The 26,184-nt window shown below is 43.8% G+C and overlaps 1 protein-coding gene across 1 annotated transcript in view; it reads left to right on the top strand.

The window, feature by feature from the left end:
• Window positions 1-25,792, top strand: part of TRAIP (TRAF interacting protein) — a 35,368-nt gene extending 9,576 nt beyond the window's left edge. Inside the window, exons 8-15 of the mRNA XM_056525225.1 lie at window positions 5,434-5,521; window positions 13,987-14,076; window positions 14,267-14,355; window positions 19,513-19,662; window positions 22,776-22,830; window positions 22,918-23,064; window positions 23,310-23,360; window positions 25,103-25,792. Coding sequence (XP_056381200.1) covers window positions 5,434-5,521; window positions 13,987-14,076; window positions 14,267-14,355; window positions 19,513-19,662; window positions 22,776-22,830; window positions 22,918-23,064; window positions 23,310-23,360; window positions 25,103-25,222 — 790 coding nt within the window. The 3' untranslated portion in view covers window positions 25,223-25,792. The remainder of the gene's footprint in view (window positions 1-5,433; window positions 5,522-13,986; window positions 14,077-14,266; window positions 14,356-19,512; window positions 19,663-22,775; window positions 22,831-22,917; window positions 23,065-23,309; window positions 23,361-25,102) is intronic.
• The last annotated feature ends 392 nt before the right edge of the window (window positions 25,793-26,184 follow it).

The raw sequence follows: 26,184 nt of genomic DNA on the forward strand, positions 1-26,184 counted from the left end.
GGCGCTCTCTCACTTTGGAGCCCTGTCGTATTTCAGGGCAACAGTTTTGGGACACACATGGGGTATCTCCGTCCTCGGGAGAAATTGCCTTACAAATTTTGGGGGGCTTTTTCTTCTTTAACCCCTATGAAAAGGTGAAGTTGGGGTCTACACCAGCATGTGTGTGTATAAAAATTTAATTTTTAACACTGACATGCTGGTGTTGCCGCATACTTTTAATTTTCACAAGAGGTAAAAGGGGAAAAAGACCCTCAAAATTTGTAATGCAATTTCTCCCGAGTACGGAGATACCCCATATGTGGGCGCAAAGTGCTCTGGGGGCGCACAACAAAGCTCAGAAGGGAGAGTGCACTATGTACATTTTGAGGTGATTTGCACAGGGGTGGCTGATTGTTACAGCAGTTCTGACAAACGCAAAACAATAAATATCCATATGTGACCCCATTTTGGAAACTACACCCCTCACGGAATGTAATAAGGGGTGCAGTGAGCATTTACACCCCACTGGCGTTTGACAGATTTTTGGAACAGTGGTCTGTGAAAATGAAAAATACAATTTTAGGGTGATTTCTCTCCTTTTACCCCTTGTAAAAATTCAAAAATTGGGTCTACAAGAACATGCGAGTGTAAAAAATGAAGATTTTGAATTTTCTCCTTCACTTTGCTGCTATTCCTGTGAAACACCTAAAGGGTTAAAACACTTACTGAATGTCATTTTGAATACTTTGGGGGGTGCAGTTTTTATAATGGGGTCATTTATGGGGTATTTCTAATATGAAGACTCTTAAAATCCACTTCCAATCTGAACTGGTCCCTGAAAAAGTAAGATTTTGAAAATCTTGAGAAAAATTGGAAAATTGCTGCGGAACTTTGAAGCCCTCTGGTGTCTTCCAAAAGTAAAAACACGTCAATTTTTTGATGCAAACCTAAAGTAGGCATAATTATATATGTGAATCAATATATAATTTATTTGGAATATCCATTTTCCTTACAAGCAGAGAGTTTCAAAGTTAGAAAAATGCTAAATTTTCATGAAATTTTTAGATTTTTACCAAGAAAGGATGCAAATATCAGTGAAATTTTACCAATAACATAAAGTAGAATATGTCACGAAAAAACAATCTCGGAATCAGAATGATAAGTAAAAGCATCCGAGTTATAAATGTTTAAAGTAACAGTGGTCAGATGTTCAAAAAATGCCCAGGTCCTGAATGGGCTGGGTCATGAAGGGGTTAATGGGAAAAAGTTTTTTATTTAAAAATATATTTTATTTAAACCTTTTTGAAAAGGGGGTGATTACACACTTTTTTTTCCACTTTTTTTAGTCCCCATAGGGGTCAATGACATGCAATATGTAGATTGCATACTGATCAATGCTATGCCATAGCATAGCATTGATCAGTCTTATCGGCACTACTTTACTAATGCCTGCCAATGGCTGGCAGCAGTAAAGAAGCGACGATCGGACGCACAGAGCAGCGTAAGGCACCTCCGGCTGTCCTTTCACCTGATTGGGACACTGCAATTTCACCGTAGTGATCCCGATCAGCATTCCTGAGCTAACCGGCAGTTAACTTCAGGACTTTCAGACGCTGCGATCAACGATCACGAGTACATGTGCAAATGTCCAGTATTGGTCCTAATACCAGTATCGGGACATCCCTACTTGAAATGATTAAAATGGCTTAAAATGGGGGGGAAAAAAAATTTAAAAAAAAAAAATATATATATATATATATATATATATATATATATATATATATATATATATATATATATATATATATATATAATATAATATATATACACAATATATATACACACACACAATGGGAAACTGCGTCGACCGTCAAGAATTCCCCCCCCCCCAGCCAGCACTGGCTCCTGCTGTCTGACATTGCCTCCAGTAAAATACTAGAGGCAGGGAGTGAGTGTGTATGCCTCTAGTGAATACAGGCATATACAGAGAAGAGGAGAACGGGCAGTGTTATCGCTTCCCCCACCAAGCGCCCACTCCTGCTGATTTGACATCTCCGTGTGCCTGTGCGATGCTAGAGAGCTCGCTCCATGCCTCTAGCACTGTACCAGTGACTGTCAGACAGCAGGAGTGAGTGCTGGCCGGGGGAGCCAGTGCTTGCTGTGTAAATTCCTGTCAGTCGGCACACACAAAGATCAGAAGGGGCGCATGCCCTGGGACCTGTGTGTTAATCGCACAGCAGTCCGAGCGCTGAGGTATAGGGGACAGTCCCTGACATGGACAGAGGTGTTAGCAAAGAGCACTGTGGTCATACCGAAAGGAAATTCAAAAAGAAAAGAACTTCCTGTGTAACACACAGAAGCTGGTAAGTACTGGAAAGATTAAGATTTTTAAATAGAAGTAATTTACAAATCTGTTTAACTTTCTGGCAGCAGGCTGAAAAACTTAAATTTTAGGACCGTGGGGCGTCTGACCGCTGGCTGCAGGGAACTTCTTGTGAAGTCCAGGACAGCTCAGAGGTGTGTTACAGCAAAAGGGACCTCCATGATATGTGGATGTTATGGCTGATCAGTATAACATTGAGTGGGATTGGGATGTCTGAAGGTTATTCGTCGGTGGGGTCTGGGGATGTGGGAGATTAGAACTCTGAAGATGGGAAGACAGGACCCTCCTCAACAGAGGCTATTGGCGTTGAATGATTGCTGGGATCTGGAGGTTGGTTTCGGCTTTTGAATTCTCAGTATCCCCTTTTGGGACTAGACTTGGTGCCGTTTCCATTGGAAACTGTGTAAGGGACAATCTGAAGTGCAGGAGTTCTGAGGATCGGGGATGTTCCCGTGAGTGTGGAGGCATGCTGGAAAGCATGGAGCATTTTCTGCTTCATTGTCCCTTTAACACAGAGGTGTACAACAGGGTGGGTGCTTCCATTGGTTGGCCTAGGCTGGCCAGTCTCTCCTATGCAGAATGGGCCTATGAGGCATTGAGAAACCTTGGAGGCTGGGACCGGAACAATTTATTCCTAGTTAGCTCAGTGGCAGGGTACTACATGTGGAATGCACAGTGTTTAGTGTCTACGCAGTGTAAGATCTTCCCTGTGGATTAGGTGGTTTAGGAACATACTGGTTGACCTGTGAAGGTGGAATACGAGAGGCTGGGTGCTGGCAGGGCCTCTCATTTGTGGAGGGGCTCTGCTTTAACCCCTTAAGGACCAAGCCCATTTTCACCTTAAGGACCAGGCCAATTTTATTTTTGCGTTTTCGTTTTTTCCTTCTCGCCTTCTAAAATCCATAACGCTTTTATATTTCCATCTACAGACCCATATAAGGGCTTGTTTTTTGCGTGACCAATTGTACTTTGTAATGACACCTCTCATTTTACCATAAAATGTACGGCAAACCCAAAAAGGAAATTTAAATGAAAACCACAATTTTGCACATTTTGGAAGGTTTCGTTTTCACACTGTACACTTTACGGTAAAAAGGACATGTGCTCTTTATTCTGTGGGTCAATACGATTAAAAGGATACCCATGGCCAGATACTTTTATATTTTTGTACTGCTTAAAAAAAATCTAAAACTTTTTGTACGAAATCAGTAATCTAAAATCGCCCTTTTTTGACCACCTATAACTTTTTTCATTATATATATATATATATATATATATATATATATATATATATATATATATATATGTGTATATATATATAATTATAGCAGTATGAGGGCAAATTTTTTGCGTCATCATCTTTACTTTTTATCGATACCACATTTGCATATATAAAACTTTTATATAAATTTTTATATTTTTGGAATAAAATGTGACCGCAGGATTTTTTTTTTTTTTTTTATGTCGTTCACCATACGGGATCATTAACATTATATTTTGATAGTTCAGACATTTACGCATGCGGCGATTCCAAATATGTTTATAAAAAAAATTTTTGTTTTTTGCTTTTTGGGGTAAAATGGGAAAAACTGACAATTTTTATTGGGGGAGGGACTATCTATAGCAATAATTTGATTGCTAATACTGTTCAGTGCTATGCATAGGACATAGCACTGATCAGTATTATTGGTCATCTTCTGCTCTGGTCTGCTTGATCTCAGACCAGCGCTGCGGGCGATCCGATCATCTATTTTAACATGCGCATTGCCACAGTTGCTGTGATCTGTACTGATCACGGCATCTGAGGGGTTAATGGCGGACATCCGCGCGATCGCGGATGTCGGCTATTACCGGCGGGTCCCCGGCTGCTGATAGCAGCCGGAACCTGCTGTGTATGATGCGGTCATACACAGGACGTAAATATACGTCCTGGTGCGTGAAGTACCGCCAAACCAGGACATACATTTATGTCCATAGTCGTTAAGGGGTTAAAGTGCCTTAGCCTGTTGTCCCCCTCCCCCCCCCCGGTGGTGGGCTGATGCTGGCACAGTAGTCTTTTTTTTTGTTTTGTGCCGTAGGTATATGGTAATATAGGGCTTGCAGGTGCTGGACTTGGGCTTTAGGGGTGTGTGTGTGTGTGGCTGAAAAGCCTCATTGTTTTGTTTGGTTTGTATAATTTGTAAAATTTTTGTATATATTTCTGTGTGTGTGTGTGTGTATATATGTGTGTGTGTATATATATATATATATATATACACACACACACACACAAAAAAAAATGTGTGTGTGTATATATATATATATAATAGTATTATTACTGTTTTATTTTTTTCCTAGGGGTTGTTTTGCACCTTTTTGTTAGTGTTTAGTATTAGGGGGGAGAGGGACTTTATACATACAGAAAATCCTGGACTGGTTTATGGACATCTGTTATCATGTACTGGGGACATGGTATGCTGGACCATAATTTTAATTTGTATATATTTTATTTATTATGATAAAGTAGAGTTTAGTAGGTTACATGTGAGGGGTTGTTATTATAGTGGTGTGTTTGAGAATGAGGATGGACCTGAAACTACTTTGATGGAGAATTATGGATTCCTTTTTGTGTATATAGTACAGGTGTATGTTTGTATTATGTTTTTGTTTAATATTGTAATGTTTTATATTTTTTAATTAAAGGGACTTCCATAATATTAGGCAGGTGGTTTGGATGTTATCACTGATCAGTATAACCTTGTGGGATTAGGATGTCACGGTCATTCTTTCAAGTAGGTGGCCGCTGCTTCAATTTTACAGGCCGGATATTCTACATAAACAGTTTATATTTTCTCCTACTTTGACCCTGGATGTAGCTCTGGTGTCTGACACTTAAATGGTTCCCAGGGTCAGCTGAGTCTTGTTAATATAAATAATTTATCTTAGCAGAGTAAAATGGATGTCCATGTTTATGTGCAGTAACAAGGTGACTGCGATGTACAAGGAGAAGCTGCTGCTTATTTGGGGGATAAAGGATTTTGAATCCCCGTACACACACCTTTTAACCCCTTCTGATCAATTTGTATCTACAGGGAGTATGAGAATCTGAAGGAAGTGCGGAAATCCTCAACGGAAATGATGGAAAAGCTGAAGAAGGAATTATTTTCTTCAAACAACAAGGTGTGTGTGGCAGGAGGTTGTCATAGACTCTGGTGGGATGTTTTGTTGTAAATGTTTCCTGCCAGCTCTCATCCTTCTATCACCTGATGAATTTTGGGTTAAGGATCTGAACCCTTATTCATAATTGCAGAGAAAGGAATGCACAACAATTATAAGGAAATTTATCGGCTGATTAGGTCAAGAACATAATGTGCATTAAACGGAAGCCCCACATAACATTTCCACAATGTAGATTGTACATTTAATTTAAAGGGAACCTATCAGCAGGTTAGGGCTTCCTAACCTGCTTGTATGGTCTAGTAGGACACGTTAGTGATTACCTTTATTTTGTGTCCCCGGTGCACCGTCTTTTTGTCAAATTAAATTTTTAGTAATATGTAAATTAGAGCTTTTGGTGCACTGGGGCCGCCCCCTCCTCTGCCCACTCCTGTATCACCGCCTCCTAAAGGTACTCTGCTAATCACTGTAACATGCCCTATTAGTCCATACCTGCTGATAGATTCCATTCAAATGAAATGTGACTCATTTTAGGACTTCACTGTACCGCACAGTGGGGGAGAATTATCACAACTTGTGCAGAGGAAAAGTTCACCAGTTGCCCTTGACAACCAATCGGATTGCTTCTTATTTCTCGGTCGCTCTTCATGGGGGGGACACCTAACTGATGGGTATATGCTCCAGCCACTAGGAGGCGCTGACACTAGGAAATAGAAAGTCGGCTCCTCCCTGGCAGGATATACCCGCCCACCTGCAGTGAGGCAACCAGTTTTAGCTAGTGTCACTTAGGAGGTAGACACACAGGTCTGCAGTTCTCCTGGTCTTTTTATTATTTTCTAGTAAGGGCTGTTTAGTTAGATTTGTTCCCTTTTTGTTTCATTTTTCAGGTGGGGCGACAGGAGCATGGCGCTGCCTGTTTCCCCATATGCGGCTAAGGGGCACGAGTCATAGAGTATGCACCGTCAACCCCTTCCCGCCAATGGCCAGCGCCTGGAAGTTGCACCCTAGGTCCGGGTCCCCCACTGCCCCTGCTCGCACCGCTATCTGTAGCCTTGTATGATGCAGCGTGGCCATAAGCTGGTTGAAGACGCCTGAGGGGATTAGGCGAGTATAAGAAACCGGTGTCTTCAGGTAAGTATGTATTTCTCCCCCCCCCCCCCTCCCCTCTACTAAGGGATTCTCTCCTTTATTGGGGTCCTTATGTGTGGGGACTGTATTATGTGATTGGAGTCCTTGTGTGGGGGCTGTGTGATGTGATTGGGATACTGAGGACAGCCGCCGGCCCTTGCAGCGGCTCCCTCCAGCGGGTGTTGCAGGGATTATGGCGTCCCCTGCTCATCTTCGCGGGTGTCTCTGGGGCCTGTAAGCGCTCTGATATTGGCTGCAAGTCGAGCTATGTAAGCCAGACAGTGGCGCCTCCCCTCCGGGTTCCCTCTCTCTCTAACTTCTAATGGCTGTCGGGTACTGCCGCGGCCACTTCTCCCTTCTCCTTCAGCAGAGTTTATCCCCGCCCCTTCCACGCGGGTCAGCGGTGCTCTGTAGCAGAGCAACCCTCGACCTCCCTAGGCCACGGCTCGGCGGGAACTTCCCCACCCCCCCGATCGGTCCGCTCACCTAATTAACCCTTGTTCAGTGTGGCGGCTTAGCAGGCGTTTCTAAACGCTCTGCTCCACCGTCACTGCTTCCGGGGGCTGCCGCATGGTGGGGTGTCTGGGACACCTTCCACCGCACGCTCGTAAGTAAAAAAAAAAAAAAAAAAAAGACGTTTTCTCCCTCCCTTGCCTGGGTTCTGGCTCCCCCTAGTGGCCATCTCGCATTACTGCATCCTTCTTGGACATGCTTGCATTGTTTCCTTCAGTCATCCTGCAGGATGACTTACTATACGTTGCCTTTAAAATGCAGCCTTGGTGATGGTTACCCTGACCGGTTGGTGTAGTTTGGCGCTCTTTTGTGGCCAGATTTTCGTGTTACCCCGCAGCCTTGGCCGGCCGACATTATCTGTTCTTTCAGTTTGATATCTGCAGCCCTAGATGCCTAGGGTCTGCGTTCGGGGCTACTTTATTTGTTTCTGTCACCTGGGATGTTGACCTGTCAGACGCTCTTGCCGTTCCTGATGGCCATTTCAGTCACCTTTGGGATGCCTTATCTGTCATGTCCGCCGGCCACCTCTCCTGGGGTGTTCTTAGCATTTCTTACTATATGCTCCCTTTTCCACAGGCTAAGCATCTAGTGCTCCGGAGCCTCTCATCCAGCACTGGGTTTCCGGGGCAATATCCCTGTGTGGACAGGGTTAAACCTTGTATCTCTGTACAGGGGGGAGCGGACTGCCAAACAGTGGCCTTGCCTGTCTCTAATCTCTCTGCTGGTGCGGGGTGTTCGAAGGCAGAACCTTTCCCTACTAGAGATACATACCAGTCAGTCAGACGGTGGTCTGCATGGTTTCCTCTGCCACCTGTCATCCACCTGTCCCACATCACTCGACCGAGGTATCCGGGCTTGGAGTTCCGGTACCTCACTGCTGTGTGAGGTGTCTGATGACATGTCTCGTTTCTGCTCTGGACCTATACCAGTGAGCCAGACAGGGGTCTGCATGGTTTCATCTGCCTTTTGTCACACGACTCGCGGTGGTTGTGTTGGTGGCCACAGTCCCGATACCCCACTGCTGAGTGAGGTATATGGAGAACTAACCCCATGTGTCTTCAGGACCCATACCAGTAAGCCGGACAGTGGTCTGCATGGTTTCCTCTGCAGTTTGTCACCTGTCTCACGGCTACCCTGTCGCATGGCCGATGTTTCTGTGGCTGCAGTTCTGATACCCCACTGCTGGGTGCGGTATTTGGAGAACTGCCCTGCTGTGCCTTAAGGACCCTAAGGCTCGTTGTCTCCCACGGACCCATTCCAGTAAGCCAGACAGTAGTCTGCATGGTTTCCTACATCACCTGTCAACACACTTCACGGCCGATGTATCTGCGACTGGAGTTCCGGTTCCTCACTGCTGAGCGAGGTGCCGATGTTATGACTAATTGTTCTGTGGGTCCATGCCAGTAAGCCAGACTGTAGTCTGCATGGTTGTTTAAACCGCCTGTCATCCATCCAACGGCTGATGTGTCTTGGGCTGCAGTTCCAGTACCTCACTACTAAGCAAGGTTGCCTACATGGTCTGTCCTACTTCAAGCGGCTAATGTATGTGTGGCTTGAGTTCTGGTACCTCGCTCCTGGGTGAGGTACCGATGGGATACATAGTTGTTTACTTTGGCTACCAGTAAGCCAGACATTGGTCAGCATGGTTCTCTACACCGCCTGTCCTACATCAAACAGCTGGTGTGTCTGCTTCTGCAGTTTCGGTCCCTCACTACTGCAAGGCGTCCGGAGTGTTCCATTATCTACTATGGACCCATACCAGTGAGCCAGACAATGGTCTGTATGGTTCCTTATGCCGCCTGTCATACATCAAACGATTGACGTATCTGCGGCCGTAGTTCCGGTACCTCGCTTCTAAGCGAGGTGCTAATGACATGGCTCTTCTTCCATGGTCCTGTACCTGTAAGCCAGGTAGTGGTCTGCGGGGTTTCCTCCACCACCGGTTACACATCACATGGCTGGTGTATCTGCGCCTGGACTTCCGGTACCTCTCTACAGTACGTGGTTCCGATGGACTCATTCGCTGTTACCTAGGGGCCTATATCAGTAAGCCAGACTGCTGTCTGCATATCTTCTTCTGCCGACTGTCACACGGCGGATGTTTTTGCAGCTGGAGTTCCAGTATCCTACTATTGTGCGTGGTATACTTGGACCTGATCCAGCGTGTCCCTCGGACACTATACGGGATGTCAGGGATGCATTCCACGGTCCCTCTGTTTCTCTCTCTACAGGGGGCGGGGTTTCTTGGCCTCCCCGCCCTTCCACCTTCGGGTCATCTCCCATGCATTGCCACCCCGTGGAAAGTAGTTCACCACTGCCATAGTAGTTTACATGTGAATCTCTGAGTTGCCCATGTGCCTTCTACAATCCACCACATACTGGTTTACAGGGTTACCTACTTGGTCAGGTTCCTCTCTGCATACCTGCTACTCTGTCTGCAGGCTGGTATCTCTCTCCACTGTGTGTTCCGTGTGCGGGACCTGACGTGGCCGCGGTCTACTTCCCACATGGCCAGACTGTGTCTGCTACTGCAGCTTTAGTCCGGTGTCTCTCTTCCAGGTGCTGTCCCGCAGAGAGTGTGCATGTGGGTTCTTAGGACCTTTCCTTCCTTTTGCAGCATCAGCAGCATCGCTCTGTTCTCCCTGCTGTGGGCATACCTCCCTTCCTGCTGGTTCCTTAGATGTCTGCGGTTTCTTGGTGTCTGCAGTCTTGGTACCCCACTGTTTTCTTGGGGTCCCCATGTCTGTTTCCTACATATGCTGGGACCGCTTTGTAGGCTTAGAGCCCTCCTTCCTTCCGAGTCAGTGGGGTGCGCCCAGGGGTTTCCAGTAATCGTCCCCGCAGTTCCAAGGCAGTTGAGCATCTCTGTTCTGACAGGGGGCCTGCCGGGGCGCCTGTCGGTTCAGCCCCTCCCTGTGCTTTCGGGTGTTCCTTCCGGGGTCCCTGTCCAGGGTGACTGATGCCTACTAGGTACCTTCTGCTCACTATCTGGAATGGCTCTCAACACATCTTGTTTGTTGCCCAGCTTCAGCGTTCGGGTTCCGGTCCCTCTTGGGTCGCTAGGTGGCATCCCCACGCGGCCAGGGCTTTTGCTGGGGCCTGGGGGCTTCATCCACCCAGTCGTTGTATTTCTCTGCTCCTTCTGCGCCTAGCGCGCTCGCCAATCCCCTTACACAAGGGATGCGGGGATCAGGGTGCTTGTCATAGGTCTGTACTTGTGTTGTCGTTTCGACCACCCTTGTTTTTCCCTCCTATTTTGTTTTTTGTGTCTTTTGTTTTGCTGAAGAACATTCATCAGTGATTTTTCCTGCCTCAGCTTGTGTGCTTTCTGTTCACTATCACAGCCTAGTGCTCTCCCTGGAAGAGATGTGTCTTTCTTACCCTTTTGTCTGTGGCAGTCATACTGTGTTTTCTCCGCAGTCTTCTAGAGTAATTTTTTCTATGCCCAGATCCTGGGCGTCCAAGCTGGGTTCTCGTTTGTTCTACCTCCATTCCTGTTCTGGTGGGATGTTTCTTAAGGCTGCTCAGGTCTATTCGATCCATTCTGGTCTATCGCTGTTGGTCCCCTTATTGGGGCTCTGTCCTACGATGCTACGGTGTGATTTCCTTTCAATCGGCTTTCTGTTTCCTTGAGCCTTGGTGATGGTTCCGGTCTTGGACATTGTAGCGACCGGCCCCCGACTCCTCCACGATCCCTTTGTCGGGCAGTATTCCTGTTCTGCACTTTTATGGCAGATTTTCGCCTGGAGAGCTTTTCGCGGACACCTGTTTCCTTTTTTCTGCCGGGTGCCTTGGGTCTCTACAAAGAACGGACCTTTCCTTTTGGGTCCTGGTCCATCTCCTTGGTCGGGAGAACTTGCGGGAGCTCTTTTTCTGGACCTAGTGTGTCTCCGACCTGAGTCTTGGGACTGTCTCCTTTTCGCTGGTGGTTGTTTTTCCCACCCTAGGGGACTGCTTTGGTACGTCCCATCAGTTAGGTGTCCCCCAATGAAGAGCGACCGAGAAAAGGAGATTTTTTTTTTTTTTTTTTTTTTGTACTCACCGTAAAATCTTTCTCGTTGCCTTCATTGGGGGGACACCACACCCACCCATTTTCTGTTCTTAGGTTCTCAGGGATTCCTTTCTAGGGTCCTTCGGACATAATTCCTCGTTGGCTTCTCCTATTGCTTATTGACTAAACTGGTTGCCTCACTGCAGGTGGGCGGGTATATCCTGCCAGGGAGGAGCCAACTTTTTCTTTTTCCTAGTGTCAGCGCCTCCTAGTGGCAAGAGCATATACCCATCAGTTAGGTGTCCCCCAATGAAGGCTACGAGAGATTTTACGGTGAGTACTAAAAAATCTCCTTTTTATCGTGCTTTTTAAAAATAACGGATCTGATTGGTTGCTATGGGAAACTGTTCAACTTTTCATCTGCACGGATTTTGATAAATGTCCCCCACTTTGTTTACAACAGGACAGAAGCTTTGTGTATCCCTGACTTCTGTTAACCCCTTAACGACCACGGATGTAAATGTACATCCTGGTGCGGAGGTACTCCGAGCACCAGGATGTACATTTACGTTCTGTACATGACCACGAGCATGGGAGCGATGCTCGCGTCATGCACTGCAGGTCCCGGCTACTATCAGCAGCTGGGGACCAGTCGGTAATGTCAAACATCCACGGATGTCCATCAATAACCCCTCAGATGCCGTGATCAATACAGATCACTGCGGCAATGCACACATTTAAATGGATGATCGAATCGCCCGCAGCACTGCCACAAGGATCTGATTATCTAAAATGGCGGACAGAGGTCCCCTCACCTGCCTCCGTCCGTCTTCTGGTCTGAGGTCGAGCAGACCTGAGCAGAAGATTGCCAATAACACTGATCAGTGCTATGCCCTATGCATAGCCCTGAACAGTATTAGCAATCAAGTGATTGCTATAGATAGTCCCCTATGGGGACATTAAAAGTGGGTAAAAAAATAAAAATAAATTAATAAAATTAAAATTTGCCTGGTCCTTAACCTCTTAAGGACGCAGGGCGTACCTGTACGCCCTGCGCCCAGTCCCAGTGTTTAAAACTGGGTCATGCCGTGACCCCGCATAACATCGGGTAGGTCCCGGCTGCTATTGATAGCCGGGACCCTGGGCTAATAGCGCGCGGCACAGATCGTTGTGCCGTGCACTATTAACCCTTCAGACACGATGATCAAAGTTGATCATCGCGTCGAAAAGTAAAAGCTTCCCGGCAGCTCAGTTGGGTTGATCAGGACTATCGCAATAAAATCGCGATGTCCCGATCAGCTAGAACGCGAGCGGAGGCCCCCTTACCTTGCTAAATCGCGTCCGATCTGCATTTGATTGCTCCAAGCCTGAGCAAACAACCCCCTATTAAGCTATGGCTTTGCAGGGATCAGGTTAAAAGATCAGTGTGTGCAGTGTTATAGCCCCCTATGGGAGCTATAACACTGCAAAAAAAAAAGTTAATGAAGGTCATGTAACCCCTTCCCCAATAAGTTTGAATCACCCCCTTTTTCCCATAAAAAAAAACTGTGTAAATAAAAAAAATGTGGTATCGCCGCGTGCGTAAATGTCCGAACTATAAAAATATATCGTTAATTAAACCACACGGTCAATGGGGTACCCGCAAAAAAATTCCAAAGTCCAAATTAGTGTATTTTTGGTCACTTTTTATATCCTAAAAAATTTTATAAAAAGCAATCAAAAGTCAGATCAATGCAAAAATGGTACCGATAAAAACTTCAGATCACGGTGCAAAAAATGAGCCCTCATACCGGCCCGTATGCAAAAAAAAAAAAAAAAAGTTATATTGGTCAGAAGATGACAATTTTAAACGTATACATTTTCCTGCATGTAGATTGGATTTTTTTCAGAAATATGACAAAATCAAACCTATATAAGTAGGGTATCACTTTAACCGTATGGACCTACAGAATAAAGATAAGGTGTCATTTTTACCGCAAAATGCACTGCGTAGAAACGGAAGCCCCCAAAACTTACAAAATGAAATTTTTTTTCTTCAATTTTGTCGCACAATTAATTATTTTTCCGTTTTTTGGTAAAATGACTGTCGCTGCAAAGTAGAATTGGTGGCGCAAAAAATAAGCCATCATATGGATTTTTATGTGCAAAATTGAAAGCGTTATGATTTTTAGAAGGTGATGAGGGAAAAATGAAAATGCAAAAAAAGAAAAACAGACTTGGTCCTTATGGGGTTAAAGGAGAAATCCAGGCAAATAAAATTTACCTTTTATAGCTGCACATGTTAGTTATATAACTTTGTAATGTACAAGTGTAATCTCTGCTGAACACATGCCCTGTTTCTCTCCTGCTTTTCATTCAGACAGACAAGTCCAATAGTTCTTGGCACACATGTTTACTGTCGTCTCCATCTGCTAGGTGCAGATGACAGGTCACTTTCCAACATCACACTCCCTTCTCCTCAGGTCTGAGAGCAAAGAGCGCTTCAATGTGTGATTGTCCCTGGTTGGCAGAGATGCACACACTTTCCCTCATCTATATTCACTGCTTCTCTAACCATGTGATCTGATTCATTTTCTGAAGGCAGTTTCTCTGGCAGCTCACACAGAAAACAAGTGCAGGGGGTGGCGGTCTCTCTTTTTCTGCAGCTCTCAGCTTCCTGCACAAACCAGAAAGTACCTTGTGGAGACATGCTGAGTGTAGATCTATATCTTAAGTATTTTTTTTTTTTTACCACTTTTGGCTGGATATCTCCTTCGTATATTGGTGTATTCTTCCCTCCTCACCCAGCAGTGACATTACATTGGACTTAATTTATTATATATAAATTTCTCCTTAGGCTCAGAAAGCACAGCTGGAACTGGTGAAGGCACGGGAGGATCTTGGTGCCACACAGAAAGAGCTGGAGAATGCAGACAGGGAAATCATGGTGAGATTGCTGTTGCTCCACTGTGGCAGGGTATAAATGAGTTGTAGCAGTGCTGCCAATGATTTGTAGGAAATGTGTAGCAGTATAGACTGTTCTTTGCTGTGTTATCAGGGGAATAAATGGAGAAGCTGCCTTGTGCTTTCTGCAGTCACATCTTGGATTAATTATTTCCAATATTTTATTTGCTCAGAGTTTGAAGAAGAAAGTGGAGTTCCTTCAGAAGACACTAAGCACGCCGACCGCAACCAATGAAGCCATCAGCCGTCTTATATTTGAGAGGTTCGTTGATGGACATTGATATATTCTGCATCTGATCAAACATTGTAATATGTGGCCATAATGTCAGGGTTACAGAATTGGATGGACAAAACAAAAGGAGAAACAATCGGATATACTAAAATGCAGTGCACACCTATCAGTAACAACAATATTCTGTATAAAATATAAATCTATAATAGCAAAAAAAATACATGGATACAAAAAGACAATGCGATTAAAGACAATCAAAATTGCTCTAACCAGAGCAACCTCCTGCAAAAACATGAGGGAAGGATATAACCACCCTATGGCCCCTGAGGAAGTTGCCTTACAGCGACGGAACGTGTGAGGCTCTGTGGGGGGGCACATGTTGATCTGTTTTTATCTGCATCCATTTAATCCCGTCTGGTATCCTGCAATGGTTTGCTATTATGTTATATTTTACTATTGCATTCATTGCTATATTTTTGCTCTGTAGGATAGCCAGTCCATTCTGTGTATAAAGTATAGGCCAGCATTACTTTGCTTTGATGTTATACTGTGTAATTTGATGCTATACTCTAGGTATTGTTTTTTCTGCCACATATATGGTTTACACATGATTTTGGGGTTCTGGACAACTGAGCAGTATTATCTACCTATCATTTACATACAGTCATGGCTGAAAATTTTAGCACCCCTGAAATTTTTCAAGAAAATTAAGTATTTCTCACAGAAAAGGATTGCAGTAGCACATGTTTTCTATACACATGTTTATTCCATTTGTGTGTATTGGAACTAAACCAAAAAAGGAGGAAAAAAAAAGCAAATTGGACATAATGTCACACCAAACTCCAAAAATGGGCTGGACATAATTATTGGCACCCTTAACTTAATATTTGATTGCACACCCTTTGGAAAGAATAACTGAAATCAGTGGCTTCCTATAACCATCAATAAGCTTCTTACACCTCTCAGCCGGAATGTTGGACCACTCTTCCTTTGCAAACTGCTCCAGGTCTCTCTTATTGGAAGGCGCCTTTTCCCAACAGCAATTTTAAGATCTCTCCCCAGGTGTTCAATGGGCTTTAGATCTGGACTCATTGCTGGGCACTTCAGAACTCTACAGCTCTTTGTTGCCATCTATTTCTGGGTGCTTTTTGGCATATGTTTAGGGTCATTGTCCTGCTGGAAGACCAAAGATCTAGGAAGCAAACCCAGCTTTCTGACACTGGGCTGTACAGTGCGACCCAAAATCTGTTGGTAATGCTCAGATTTGATGATGCCTTGCACATACAAGGCACCCAGTGCCAGAGACAGCAAAGCTACCACAAAACATCATTGAACCTCCACCATATTTCACTGTAGGTACGGTGTTCTTTCCTTTGTAGGCCTCATTCCGTTTTTTTGTAAATAGTAGAATGATGTGCTTTACAAAAAAGCTCTATCTTGGTCTCATCTGTTCACGAGACATTTTCCCAGAAGGATTTTGGCTCTCAAGTTCATTTTGGCAAAATGCAGTCTAACTTTGTCTATGTCAGCAGTGGGGTCCTCCTGGGTCTCCTGCTATAGTGTTTAGTTTCATTTAAATGTCGACAGATAGTTCGCGCTGACACTGATACTCCCTGAGCCTGCAGTTTGAATATCTTTGGAACTTGTTTGGGGCTGCTTATCCACCAACCGGACTATCCTGCGTTGACACCTTTCATAAATTTTTCTATTCCTTCCACGCCCAGTGAGATTAGCTACAGTGCCATGGGTTGCAATCTTGATAATGTTGCATACTGTGGACAGAGGCAAATCTCTGGAGATGGACTTGTAACCTTGAGATTTGTTCATATTTTTTCAAAACTTTGGTTCTCAAGTCCTCAGACAGTTCTCTTCTCCTCTTTCTGTTTTCCATGCTTAGTGTGGCACACACAGACAGACAAACAATGCAAAGACTAAGTGAACTTCTCTCCTTTTTATCTGCTTTCAGGTGGGATTTTTATATTGCCCACACCTGTTACTTGCCCCAGGTGAGTTTAAAGGAGCATCACATGTTTCAAACAATCTTATTTCTCTATATGCTCCATTGGGGAACACAGACCATGGGTATATTCTGCTGCCACTAGGAGGCTTGACACCAGGCAACAAGGAAAGGCGGCCCCTCCGAGCAGGATATACCCGCCCACAGACAGCTGGGCTAATCAGTTTTAGCTTAGTGTCTGTTAGGAGGCAGACGCTGGTCTGGTGTTCTCCAGACATGGTCTATTCTTTTCTTATTTTATAGATTAGGGATGTATAGTTAGATTTTTCTCTCCCTTTTATTTCACTATTTTCAGGTGGCGACTCAGGAACATAGCGTTCACTTTTTCCCCATTTGCAATTGAAGGGGCACGGACACCGTGGATGTACTCAACCCCTTCTCGCCAACGGTCAGTGCCTGGGGTTGAACCTCTTGGGTCCGGGTCCCCCTACTTTCCCTGCTCGTCTCGCTGTCTCAGCCCGGCATGATGCAGGTGACTAAACACTGACTGAAGACTTCATGAGGTAAGTTTGCCAAGGGTAGGTGAGTATCTCCCCCCTTTTCCTTCAGGTTCCCATCCTCCCTCAGGATTTTCAACCTCTGTAGCACCCATGTTTGGATCCCACTCTCCTTTTATAGGCTCCCTGCTCAGCCATTCTGATGTGTGGGGGCAGCTTATGTGGCCCACTCAGGAAGCTCTTCTCCCCATCAACATTCTGGAGCTCACTTTCTAAGCCGGAAGGGTCTCTTCCGGAAGGGTTTGCAGAAATCTGCAACCTCTAGGGCACTTCTGGAGACCTTTTTCGCGTCTCACCACATAGTTCCTCGGTATGTGGCAAACTCCCGGGACCCACTGGCTCTAACCGTGGACGCCCTGGTGATTAATTGGTCTCCCTTCATCCTCCAATATCTTTTCCCTCCTCCTTCCCCTTCTTCCAGGGTCCTGAGGAAACTCAAGCGGAGGACGTTCCCGCCATTCTAGTAGCTCCAGACTGGCCCAGGCGGGCGTGGTACGCAGACGTGGTTCGTCTGGTGGACGACGTGCCACCGCGCCTTCCACTTAGATGAGATCTGTTCTCTCAGGGTCCTCTTGCCACCCCAATTTACAGTCCCTGCATTTGACGGCATGGTGGTTTAGACCGAGGTTCTGAGAGCTAGGGGATTCTCTCCCAAAGTAATTTGCACTGTGATCAGAGCGTGCAAGCCCTTTTCTGTGAAGATTTACCACCGTACTTGGCGGTCTTATTTTCATTGGTGTGAGTCTCACTCCTTTTCTCCAGTTGCGTTCTCTCTCCCATGACTTCCTTCCTTACAGTCGGGGTTAGAACAACAGTTGGCTCTCAGTTCCCTTATGGGACAAGTTTCGGCTCCATTCTTTTTCACCGTCCCCTGGCGTCCGATCCTCATGTCCGGACCTTTCTCCAAGGCGTAGCTCATGCTACCACGCTTTACTGGTCACCTGCTCCCCCCTGGGATCTCAATCTGGTTCTCTGGCCCCTACAGGGGGCTCTTTTTGAACCTCTTAGGGATGTTCCTCGTCTTTTTTCTTGGAACGTGGCCTTCCTTATTGCAGTCACTTCTATTCGGCAGGATAGAGCTGCCAGTTGTAGTCTTTTGCCCGTTTCAGTCCTTTTTTTGCCTAAGGTTGTTTCTGCCTTTCATCTCCATTGGCTTGATGTGGTACGAGCTGTTCGAATTTACCTCTCAGTCACTTCTTCCTTTCGCCAGTGTGACTCCTTCCTTGTCCTTACGGAGGGTAGTCGTATGGGACTTCCTGCTTCAAAATCAATCATTTCGCAGTGGATCCTTTTTTCCATCTCGGAAGCTTACAGCTGCAAAGGGAAGACTCCTCTTTTCAGGGTCTCGGCTCTTTCCACTCGTTCTGTCAGTGCCTCCTGGGCTCTCAGCAACAAGGCTTCTGCCTTGCAAATCTGTAAAGCGGCCACATGGTCATCTTTACACACTTTTTTACAAAATGCTACCAGGTACATACCTTCGCATCTGCTGATGCTAGTCTGGGTTGCAAGATGTTGTAGGCGGCTGTGGCTCAGCCTCCCACCTGAGTTGGGAATAATTTACTCACCCTGGGGACAGCTTTGGTACGTCCCATGATATGTGTCCCCCAATGGAGCCTATAAAGAAAAGATTTTTATGCTTACTGTAAAATCTTTTTCTCGGAGGATCCATTGGGAGACACAGCTCCCTCCCATTTATTCTGGTTTCCTTGTTTCGTTGCCCGTCCGAGGGTGTTTTCAGTAAATTTTTATTCTGTGGTTCCACGGACGGTTCTGTGTTTTTTCTGACCTGTCTGTCTTCTCCTACTGCTCTGGGACTAAACTGATTAGCCCAGCTGCCTGTGGGAGGATATATCCTGCTGGGAGGGGCTGACTCTTCTTGTTGCCTAGTGTCAAGCCTCATAGTGGCAGCAGAATATACCCATGGTCTGTGTCCCCCAATGGATCCTCCGAGAAAAATATTTGACGGTAAGCATAATAATCTCCTTTTTCCACAATATTGAAAGGGTGCCAATAATTTTGTCCAGCCCATTTTTGGAGTTTGGTGTGACATTATGTCCAATTTGCTTTTTTTTTTTTTTTTTTCTTTCTCCCCTTCTTTTTTGGTTTAGCTCCAATACACACAAAACGAATAAATGTGTATAGCAAAACATATGTTACTGCAATCCTTTTCTGTGAGAAATACTTAATTTTCTTGAAAAAATTCAGGGGTGCCAACATTTATGGCCATGACTGTACATGTGACCTCTTGAGGGTGGTTATATCCATATCACTCATGTTTTTGTAGAAGGTTGCTCTGGTTAGAGCAATTTTAATTGTTTTTAATCGCATTGTCTTTTGTATACCGTATGTCTGGTATATATTTGCTAATAAATATTAATATTTTATACAGAATATTGTTGTTACTGATAGGTGTGCACTGCATTTTAGTATATCCGCTTTTTTTTTCTCCTTTTTGTTTTGTATATGGCTATTGGGATATACTGCTTCGCACACTGATATGTACTCTGGTACAGAGGTTAAGCCCCCGTGTTTTTGTTTGACAGAATAGGATGGATACACAATATACAGAGAGCCAGTTGCTACTTGACATCATTCTCTTCTCCTTACTGACTCTATACCATACCTAATATAAGTAAACCTTAGTTATTTACTATCTGTTCCTTTCTCCCTCAGTCCTGCCCCTATTGGATTGCAAAGGCCTAAGCTCCGTCCACCAATGCTGGGAGATGACATTAACTTAGACCTCAGCTTTGACGTTAACACGCCAGAACACCCTACACAGAAAATAACCATCGCTCCTTCGAAGAAGATAAAGCTGGACAAGTAAGAAAATGGACAAGGATTTACACACTATGGGGGTGATTTATCAAGACCTGTGCAGAGAAAATGTTGACCAGTTGCTCATTGCAACCAAATGTATAACTTCTGTCATCACTTTTCTGCTGGTAAAAGCAAGGGCCTTGTATTACAGGATGCAGTCATTAGTGGCACAGACACATACTGAGGAGGTGCCATGTGTGTCTGCCCCAGATTATTGTCTAACAGATTATTCAAGTTCACTGCTTCATTTTAGACAGCCATTGATTGTCTATGGCTAAACTGCTCTGTAACTGGCTAATATTGAAGGCTGTAGGATCAGACCAATCCAAATAGACATCCTTGGATGATATTATGAAAGAGTTGTTTTAAGGTGTTATCTAAGAACAGAAAAACAGAGCCAATTTCTTTCAAATACCGTTCCCGGTCTGTCTCCAGGTTGGGTGTGGTTTGGCAGTTCAGTTCCATTGAAGTGAAAGTAGCCAATTTGTAATACCTCACCCAACGTAGAGACAGACGGGGAGCGTTTTTTGAAACAAATGTGCTTGTTTTTTTTTTTATTCCTGGATAAACCTTTTAATTTTGTCAAATTGAATTTCCAGTCACCTGCGGCCTCTTTGCAGCTGCCAGGGGTGGTGAGAGAAGCCTAAAGCAGCCGATGCAGGGAAATAACGCAATTTGTTGTGATCAATACTGATCTGAATACTGCTATCTGGCAGGCTATACAAATGGATCTCCGATATATCTGATCAGTGCTATGCCATTGGATAGCACTGAACAGTAATAGCAATCTACTGATTGCAATAAATAGTCACCTATGGGGACTTACAAAATGTGAAAAAATGTATACATTTTAAAAATGTGAATAAGCGGCATCTAAAATGTGAGGTTAACTGTGCCAGTTAGCTCAGGGCAGCTGATCGGGACATCTTCTGCGAAATTGCAGGTCCCGATCAGCTGAGTGGCCCTTACCTGCCTCCTCGCTATCCGATCGTTGCTCTGAGACTAGCCAGCTATGGCAGGCCAGAGCAGCAGAGCACAGGTAACACTGATTTAAAAAAAAAAAAAAAAAAAAAAAAATAATAAAAGTGAATCAATCCCTTCCTAATAAAAGTTTAAATCCCCCCCCCCCCCCCTTTCCCATTTTTAAATAAAATATTGTAATGAAAAATAAACATTATGATATGTGGTACCGCCATGTCCGAACTATCAAAAAGTACCATCAAAATACAAATAGTACTGATAAAAACTACAGATCGTGGTGCAAAAAATTAGCCCTCATATAGCCCCATATGTGGAAAAATAAAGTTTTAGGGGTCAGAAGAGGAAAACTTAATGCATACTGATTTTGGTGCAAGTAGTTATAATTTTTTGGTTTCGACGTAAATTTTGTTATGAAATGATTGATTACAAAATGCAATTGGTGAACCAAAAATCAAGCCTTTATATGGGTCTGTAGGTACAAAATTTAATGATTTTTAGAAGGGGAGGAGAAAAAAACAAGTGCAAAAACGAAAATTGGCCTGGTCCTTAAGGGGTTAAAGGGGTATTCCAGGAAAAAACTTTTTTATTTCAACCGGCTATTTCAATCTTAATCCTTTCAATAATTATCAGCTGCTGAAGTTCAGTTATTGTTTTCTGTCTGGCAACAGTGCAGTTCCCGAGACAAGCAGAGATGTCAGCAGAGAGCAGAGTAGAAGAGGTTTGCTATAGGCATTTGCTTCTAAACTGGGCGGTTTTCGAGACATGTGTCATCAGCGACTACTTAGAAAAGAACAACTCAAATTCAGCAGCTCATAACTACTGAAAGGATTAAGATTTTTTTAATAGAAGTAATTTGCAAATCTGTTTAACTTTCTGGAGCCAGTTGATATATATAAAAAAGGTTTTTCCCTGGATAACCCCTTTAAAGACAAAGCTCCCCCCCACAAATAATTATTATACATTTTTTTTTTTGTTTCACATTTTATGGTAAAATAAAAGGTGTCATTAAAGTACAGTTGGTCACACACAATAAGATCCCTCATGGGTCTGTGGATGGAATAATAAGTGAGGCTGGGTTCACACCATGTTTTTGCAATACAGTTCCTGTATCACGTTTTTCATAAACGGATTCCTCGAAACCTGACTAAACTGTATGAAAACGTTGTAAAAAATGTCCGATTGCATCAATTTTTTAAGAAAAAAAAAGTATAAGTTTTTAACTTTTCATTCCATTATGAATAAAGTTTCACTTGTTTGATTGAAATTCCAAGAAAAAAACTGTGCAAAGTAAAAAACCGTATGGTGAAAACCAGATGGAACTGTATGCACATTCCCATTGACTCCCATGTAAAATAAAAAGTATACGTTTCAATGCGGTTTTTCACCCAGACCAAAAACTGTGGTAGGCTACGGTTTTGGGTACGGGAGAAAAACTGACTAAACCGTACATGATGCAAAACGGACCTTCAATTCCCTGGTTGAACTTGATGGACATATGTCTTTTTTTCAACCATACTAACTATGTAACAACCTGATGAATCTTTTGGCATATGGTTTTCAAAACGGTTCCGTACGGTTTTCAAATTGACAACATATACGGGAACTATATTGCAAAAACGTGGTGTGAACCCAGCCTTATGCCTGTTTACAGGAAAATGAAAATTAGCTGTGACAAATTTTTGCGTCATTTTTCTATTTCAACTGCGTTCGGCATCAACCCCTTTAACTTCTTCACTGCCCTAAACCATGATTAGTTCTTTATTAAAAGAAAAACTGACTTTTTAATGGAGTTTACGGCTATATGGCCCCCACCTGTCTGGTCTCCCTTTAAGAGAGTAGAACTGAGCTCACAACCTGAGGACAGGTGTAATGCTGTTTTTTTAAAGAAATCAGTTCTGTTTTTATCCTTTATTAAGCCAGAGAGAACCCCCACTTTTAAAATGTATGCTGCAGACTGAAGGCTGTCCTTGGACAGGGTCCCTCTATTGTCTTTGTCCTACGGTTCTGCTCATCTATTTCATTATCAGTATAAGATGTTAGGAGTGATGCAATATTTTGAATCATCCTCTGTCCTAGAAGCTGTGGTAATAGAATATCAGGCTCTCGCTTTACTGCATTGTCTTTTTTCCCCATAGTTTTCCTGTGAGCAGCCGAACTATGAACACACTGCAGGACTCTAAAGGATTAACAGTAAGTATTTGCTGTTAACTACTCAGGGAGGATTAAACCCTTTAATACTATTGTTTTGTATAATTTTAGCTTTTCTTTCTCCTCCAGAACTTTGCAGGGAGAATAAATGCATTGGTAGAAAAGGAGGATGTGCAAGATGATATCATGCTGCCATCATTTATAAAGAACTCCCTGCTGCACAAGAAACCAGTGAAGTTTGAAACCATGATGAGTTCACAGCAGAACACGGGGGTTGTGAGTATTGCAAGACTTGCTGTTATTCTTACAATTTATGTCCTTGTCCCCAATTGCATATACAGGCTGGTACGAAGATTATGGTGGCCCCTAGAACAGTCTGTGGCCCAGCTATGTGCTATGATTTGTCTCTTTGCACTGTCTGTAATGCTTAGGGGAGAGAGGGGATTATTGTAAACTGACTGAAAAGAGGTGGATGATCTTACATGTCCAGGTGCCAAATTTTGTCCTGTATTTTCCTTTAGGTAAGGACTGGATTTGATGGATTGGGTGGACGTACAAAGTTTATTCAGACTGTATCCTTTAACCCCTTAAATGGGCACTCTCATTAAAGTAAACTTTTAACATGATGCTCCTTGTGTGAAAAAAAATGTTATTTTTAAAAATATATATTGTTTTAGATCTATAATTATTATCATTATTATTTTTTTTTTTGGTATTAACTGGGACACTTTTGTGCTAAACCTTTGAAATTTGGGTGTTAAATGGGTTATCAAGGAATAGAAAAACAGAGCTACTTTCTTTCAAAAAACGCTCCCCCTCTGTCTCCAGGTTGAGTGTGGTTCTGCTGCTCAGTTCCATAGAAGTGAATGGAGCCAAGTTGTAAAACCACACCCAACCTGGAGACAGGTGTGGTGCTGTTTTTAAAATAAATTAGCTGTTTAGTATTTTTCAGTGCCTGGATAACCCCTTTAATAGCACCAAAGGCCTAGCCACGCCTCTTAAAAAAACTAAAAAAAAAAGGGTAAAAACCTGGCTAACAGGGTGCTATCTGAATGTGGCACTAATAGTGTACGCCACATTTTAAGCAAATGTGGTGCAAAATCTTTTAATGATCACCCCCCCAAAATGTGTGAACATCTTCAGGGGGTATAGTTATTATATATCCTGACCCCAAAGAGAGAGCAGCAGTATAGAGATGGAGCTACAAAGGGAGGAGTCTGTCAGAAGGGATCTCGTAGAAAGTCAGCTGACCGCTTTCTCTAAGGGTAGGATCACACTGGGTGGATATGCTAGAAATCTGCCGAGCAGTGGAAAATACACACTGTGTGCATTAGGAGCAGACACAGGGCTTTCCCCACTACAGCCCTGTGTCTGCAGTAAGGTTTGAAAGCCAGTCGCATGCATCGGCTTAACTGTGATGAGCGGCTCCTGAACCTTATTGTAGACACAGGGCTGTGTCAGGGTAAGCCCAGTATGTCTGCTCCTAGCGCATACACAGAGTATTTACTGCTGCTCGGCAGATTACTAGCAGCGTCAAATAAGCTGCGTATCTGCCCATTGTGACCCTACCCTAATTGTGTATTTACATACATACACAGGATCTGCTGCAGATTTGAAGTTGTAAGATTTGCAACGGTGGATTTTATTAGGCAATTGTTATGTACTTTTGACAGTTTTAAAACTGCGGATCTAGTATGTGTAAATACACCCTAAGGCTGCATTCACACCACGTTTTGTACATACAGGTGTCGGATCCGACGGGGGGAGGGGCAAACCGGGCGCTCCCGTACCCCAGCCAAATCAGCCCGTGACTCCATTTACTTTAATGAGCCGACCGGAGTCTCCGGTCGGCTCAGTTTTAACCCGTTTGCGGTTTTGTGACCGGACCTAGAACCATAGTATACTACAGTTTTAGGTCCCGTCCCAAAGCCGCATAAGGGTCAAAACTGGAGTCAAACGGTGACTCCGGTCTGCTCAGTCGGCTCATTAAAGTAAATGGAGTCACGGGCTGATTTGGCTGGGGTACGGGAGCGCCCGGTTTGCACCTCCCCCCGCCGGATACGACACCCGTATGTACAAAACGTGGTGTGAATGCAGCCTAACATGTTAAACACTAATTTTCTGTGGGTCAGTTTAGTGATGATGGCCAATTTACAGTAAGAAAACATGGCTGCTGCTATGCTGGAAATACAGATGGCACGGTAGGAGTAGCGATGGTGAGTGTGCATGATATGGGTAAAAAACATCAAAACTTGAAGTGCTTCCATTATATATTTACTGTTACAGGTGTATTCTTTAACAGTTTAAACCTCAGAGTAGTGTCACGGAAATACGCCCTCTGCTATCCAAGATGAAAAGGAAAAAGGTTTCCAGGCCAGTCCCTTCCAGCACCGTAACCTCCAATCAACCACGACTTGAAGACTTCTTAAAGTAAATACTTTACTGGACGACCATGGACTAGTAGAGGAACCTCCATTACCAATGCTATTTATAGGGGTCATTTTAAATTGGGGAAATTCTAAATGAGTGGAAGTCCCAGTCATTGTTTTGGTGATAAACCAAGGCTGCGTACCTACAGCTATAACTGTCTGTGTAGTTTTCCCAAACTGCTCAGTAGAAAATATTACATGTTGTATGTCATCTTGAAGCGGCATATTACCTATGGGTATTATGTATACCCACCCTTCAGTGTATATATTGCTGTAAACTGGGGACTTCTCTAATCTGTATACCCTGTCGTAACTTGGTCTCTGCTGGTCAGAATACAGACTAGACTGCACTCTCTTCTGCTGGCTTATTATACTTATGTGTGTATATATATGGTATTTTTTATATACATGTCTTCTGTTCTCTTTGAATGAATTCCACTGCTGCAGAGTGATTGTAACTTCTTTTTATTGTCAGTTTATAAACATGTGACCTTTTTCTTTCGGTTTTGAAATAAATGATCCTATGACTGTGGGGTGAATCTGCCTGACATGAGGTGGACATTCCCAAAAAGTGACCTTCTGTGATCAGAATCTTTTATGTGATCAGAGCCCTAATGTCTCCAGTTTTCCCCCTCAAAAGAAGAGCTTCTCGATCTGGAAACTGTTAATGTTGTGTGAATGGACAGGTTCGTGGTCACGGTAATAAAGTCCTCAGAGTATGCGGTGTCCTGATAATGACAGATTATAGGAAGGATGTGAGTGTCTTTGTTCAGATGTTTTCTGGTTACTGGTCTTAAGATCTGTGCCAAAAAGCAGTCACCAATAGATCTGTACAAAGTATCATCTAATTAAAGAAAATTAGTAGTGGCCCCACAGTTTTGCTCCAGTGACAGAGGAAGCCTTTAGCAATGCTTGTGGAAGGACCTACCAATAGAGCACAGATCTGATGAGCAATGCAGGATATACA

Source organism: Hyla sarda, chromosome 6 (genome assembly GCF_029499605.1).
Source record: "Hyla sarda isolate aHylSar1 chromosome 6, aHylSar1.hap1, whole genome shotgun sequence".
In the NCBI taxonomy this organism is placed as follows: Eukaryota; Metazoa; Chordata; class Amphibia; order Anura; family Hylidae; genus Hyla; species Hyla sarda.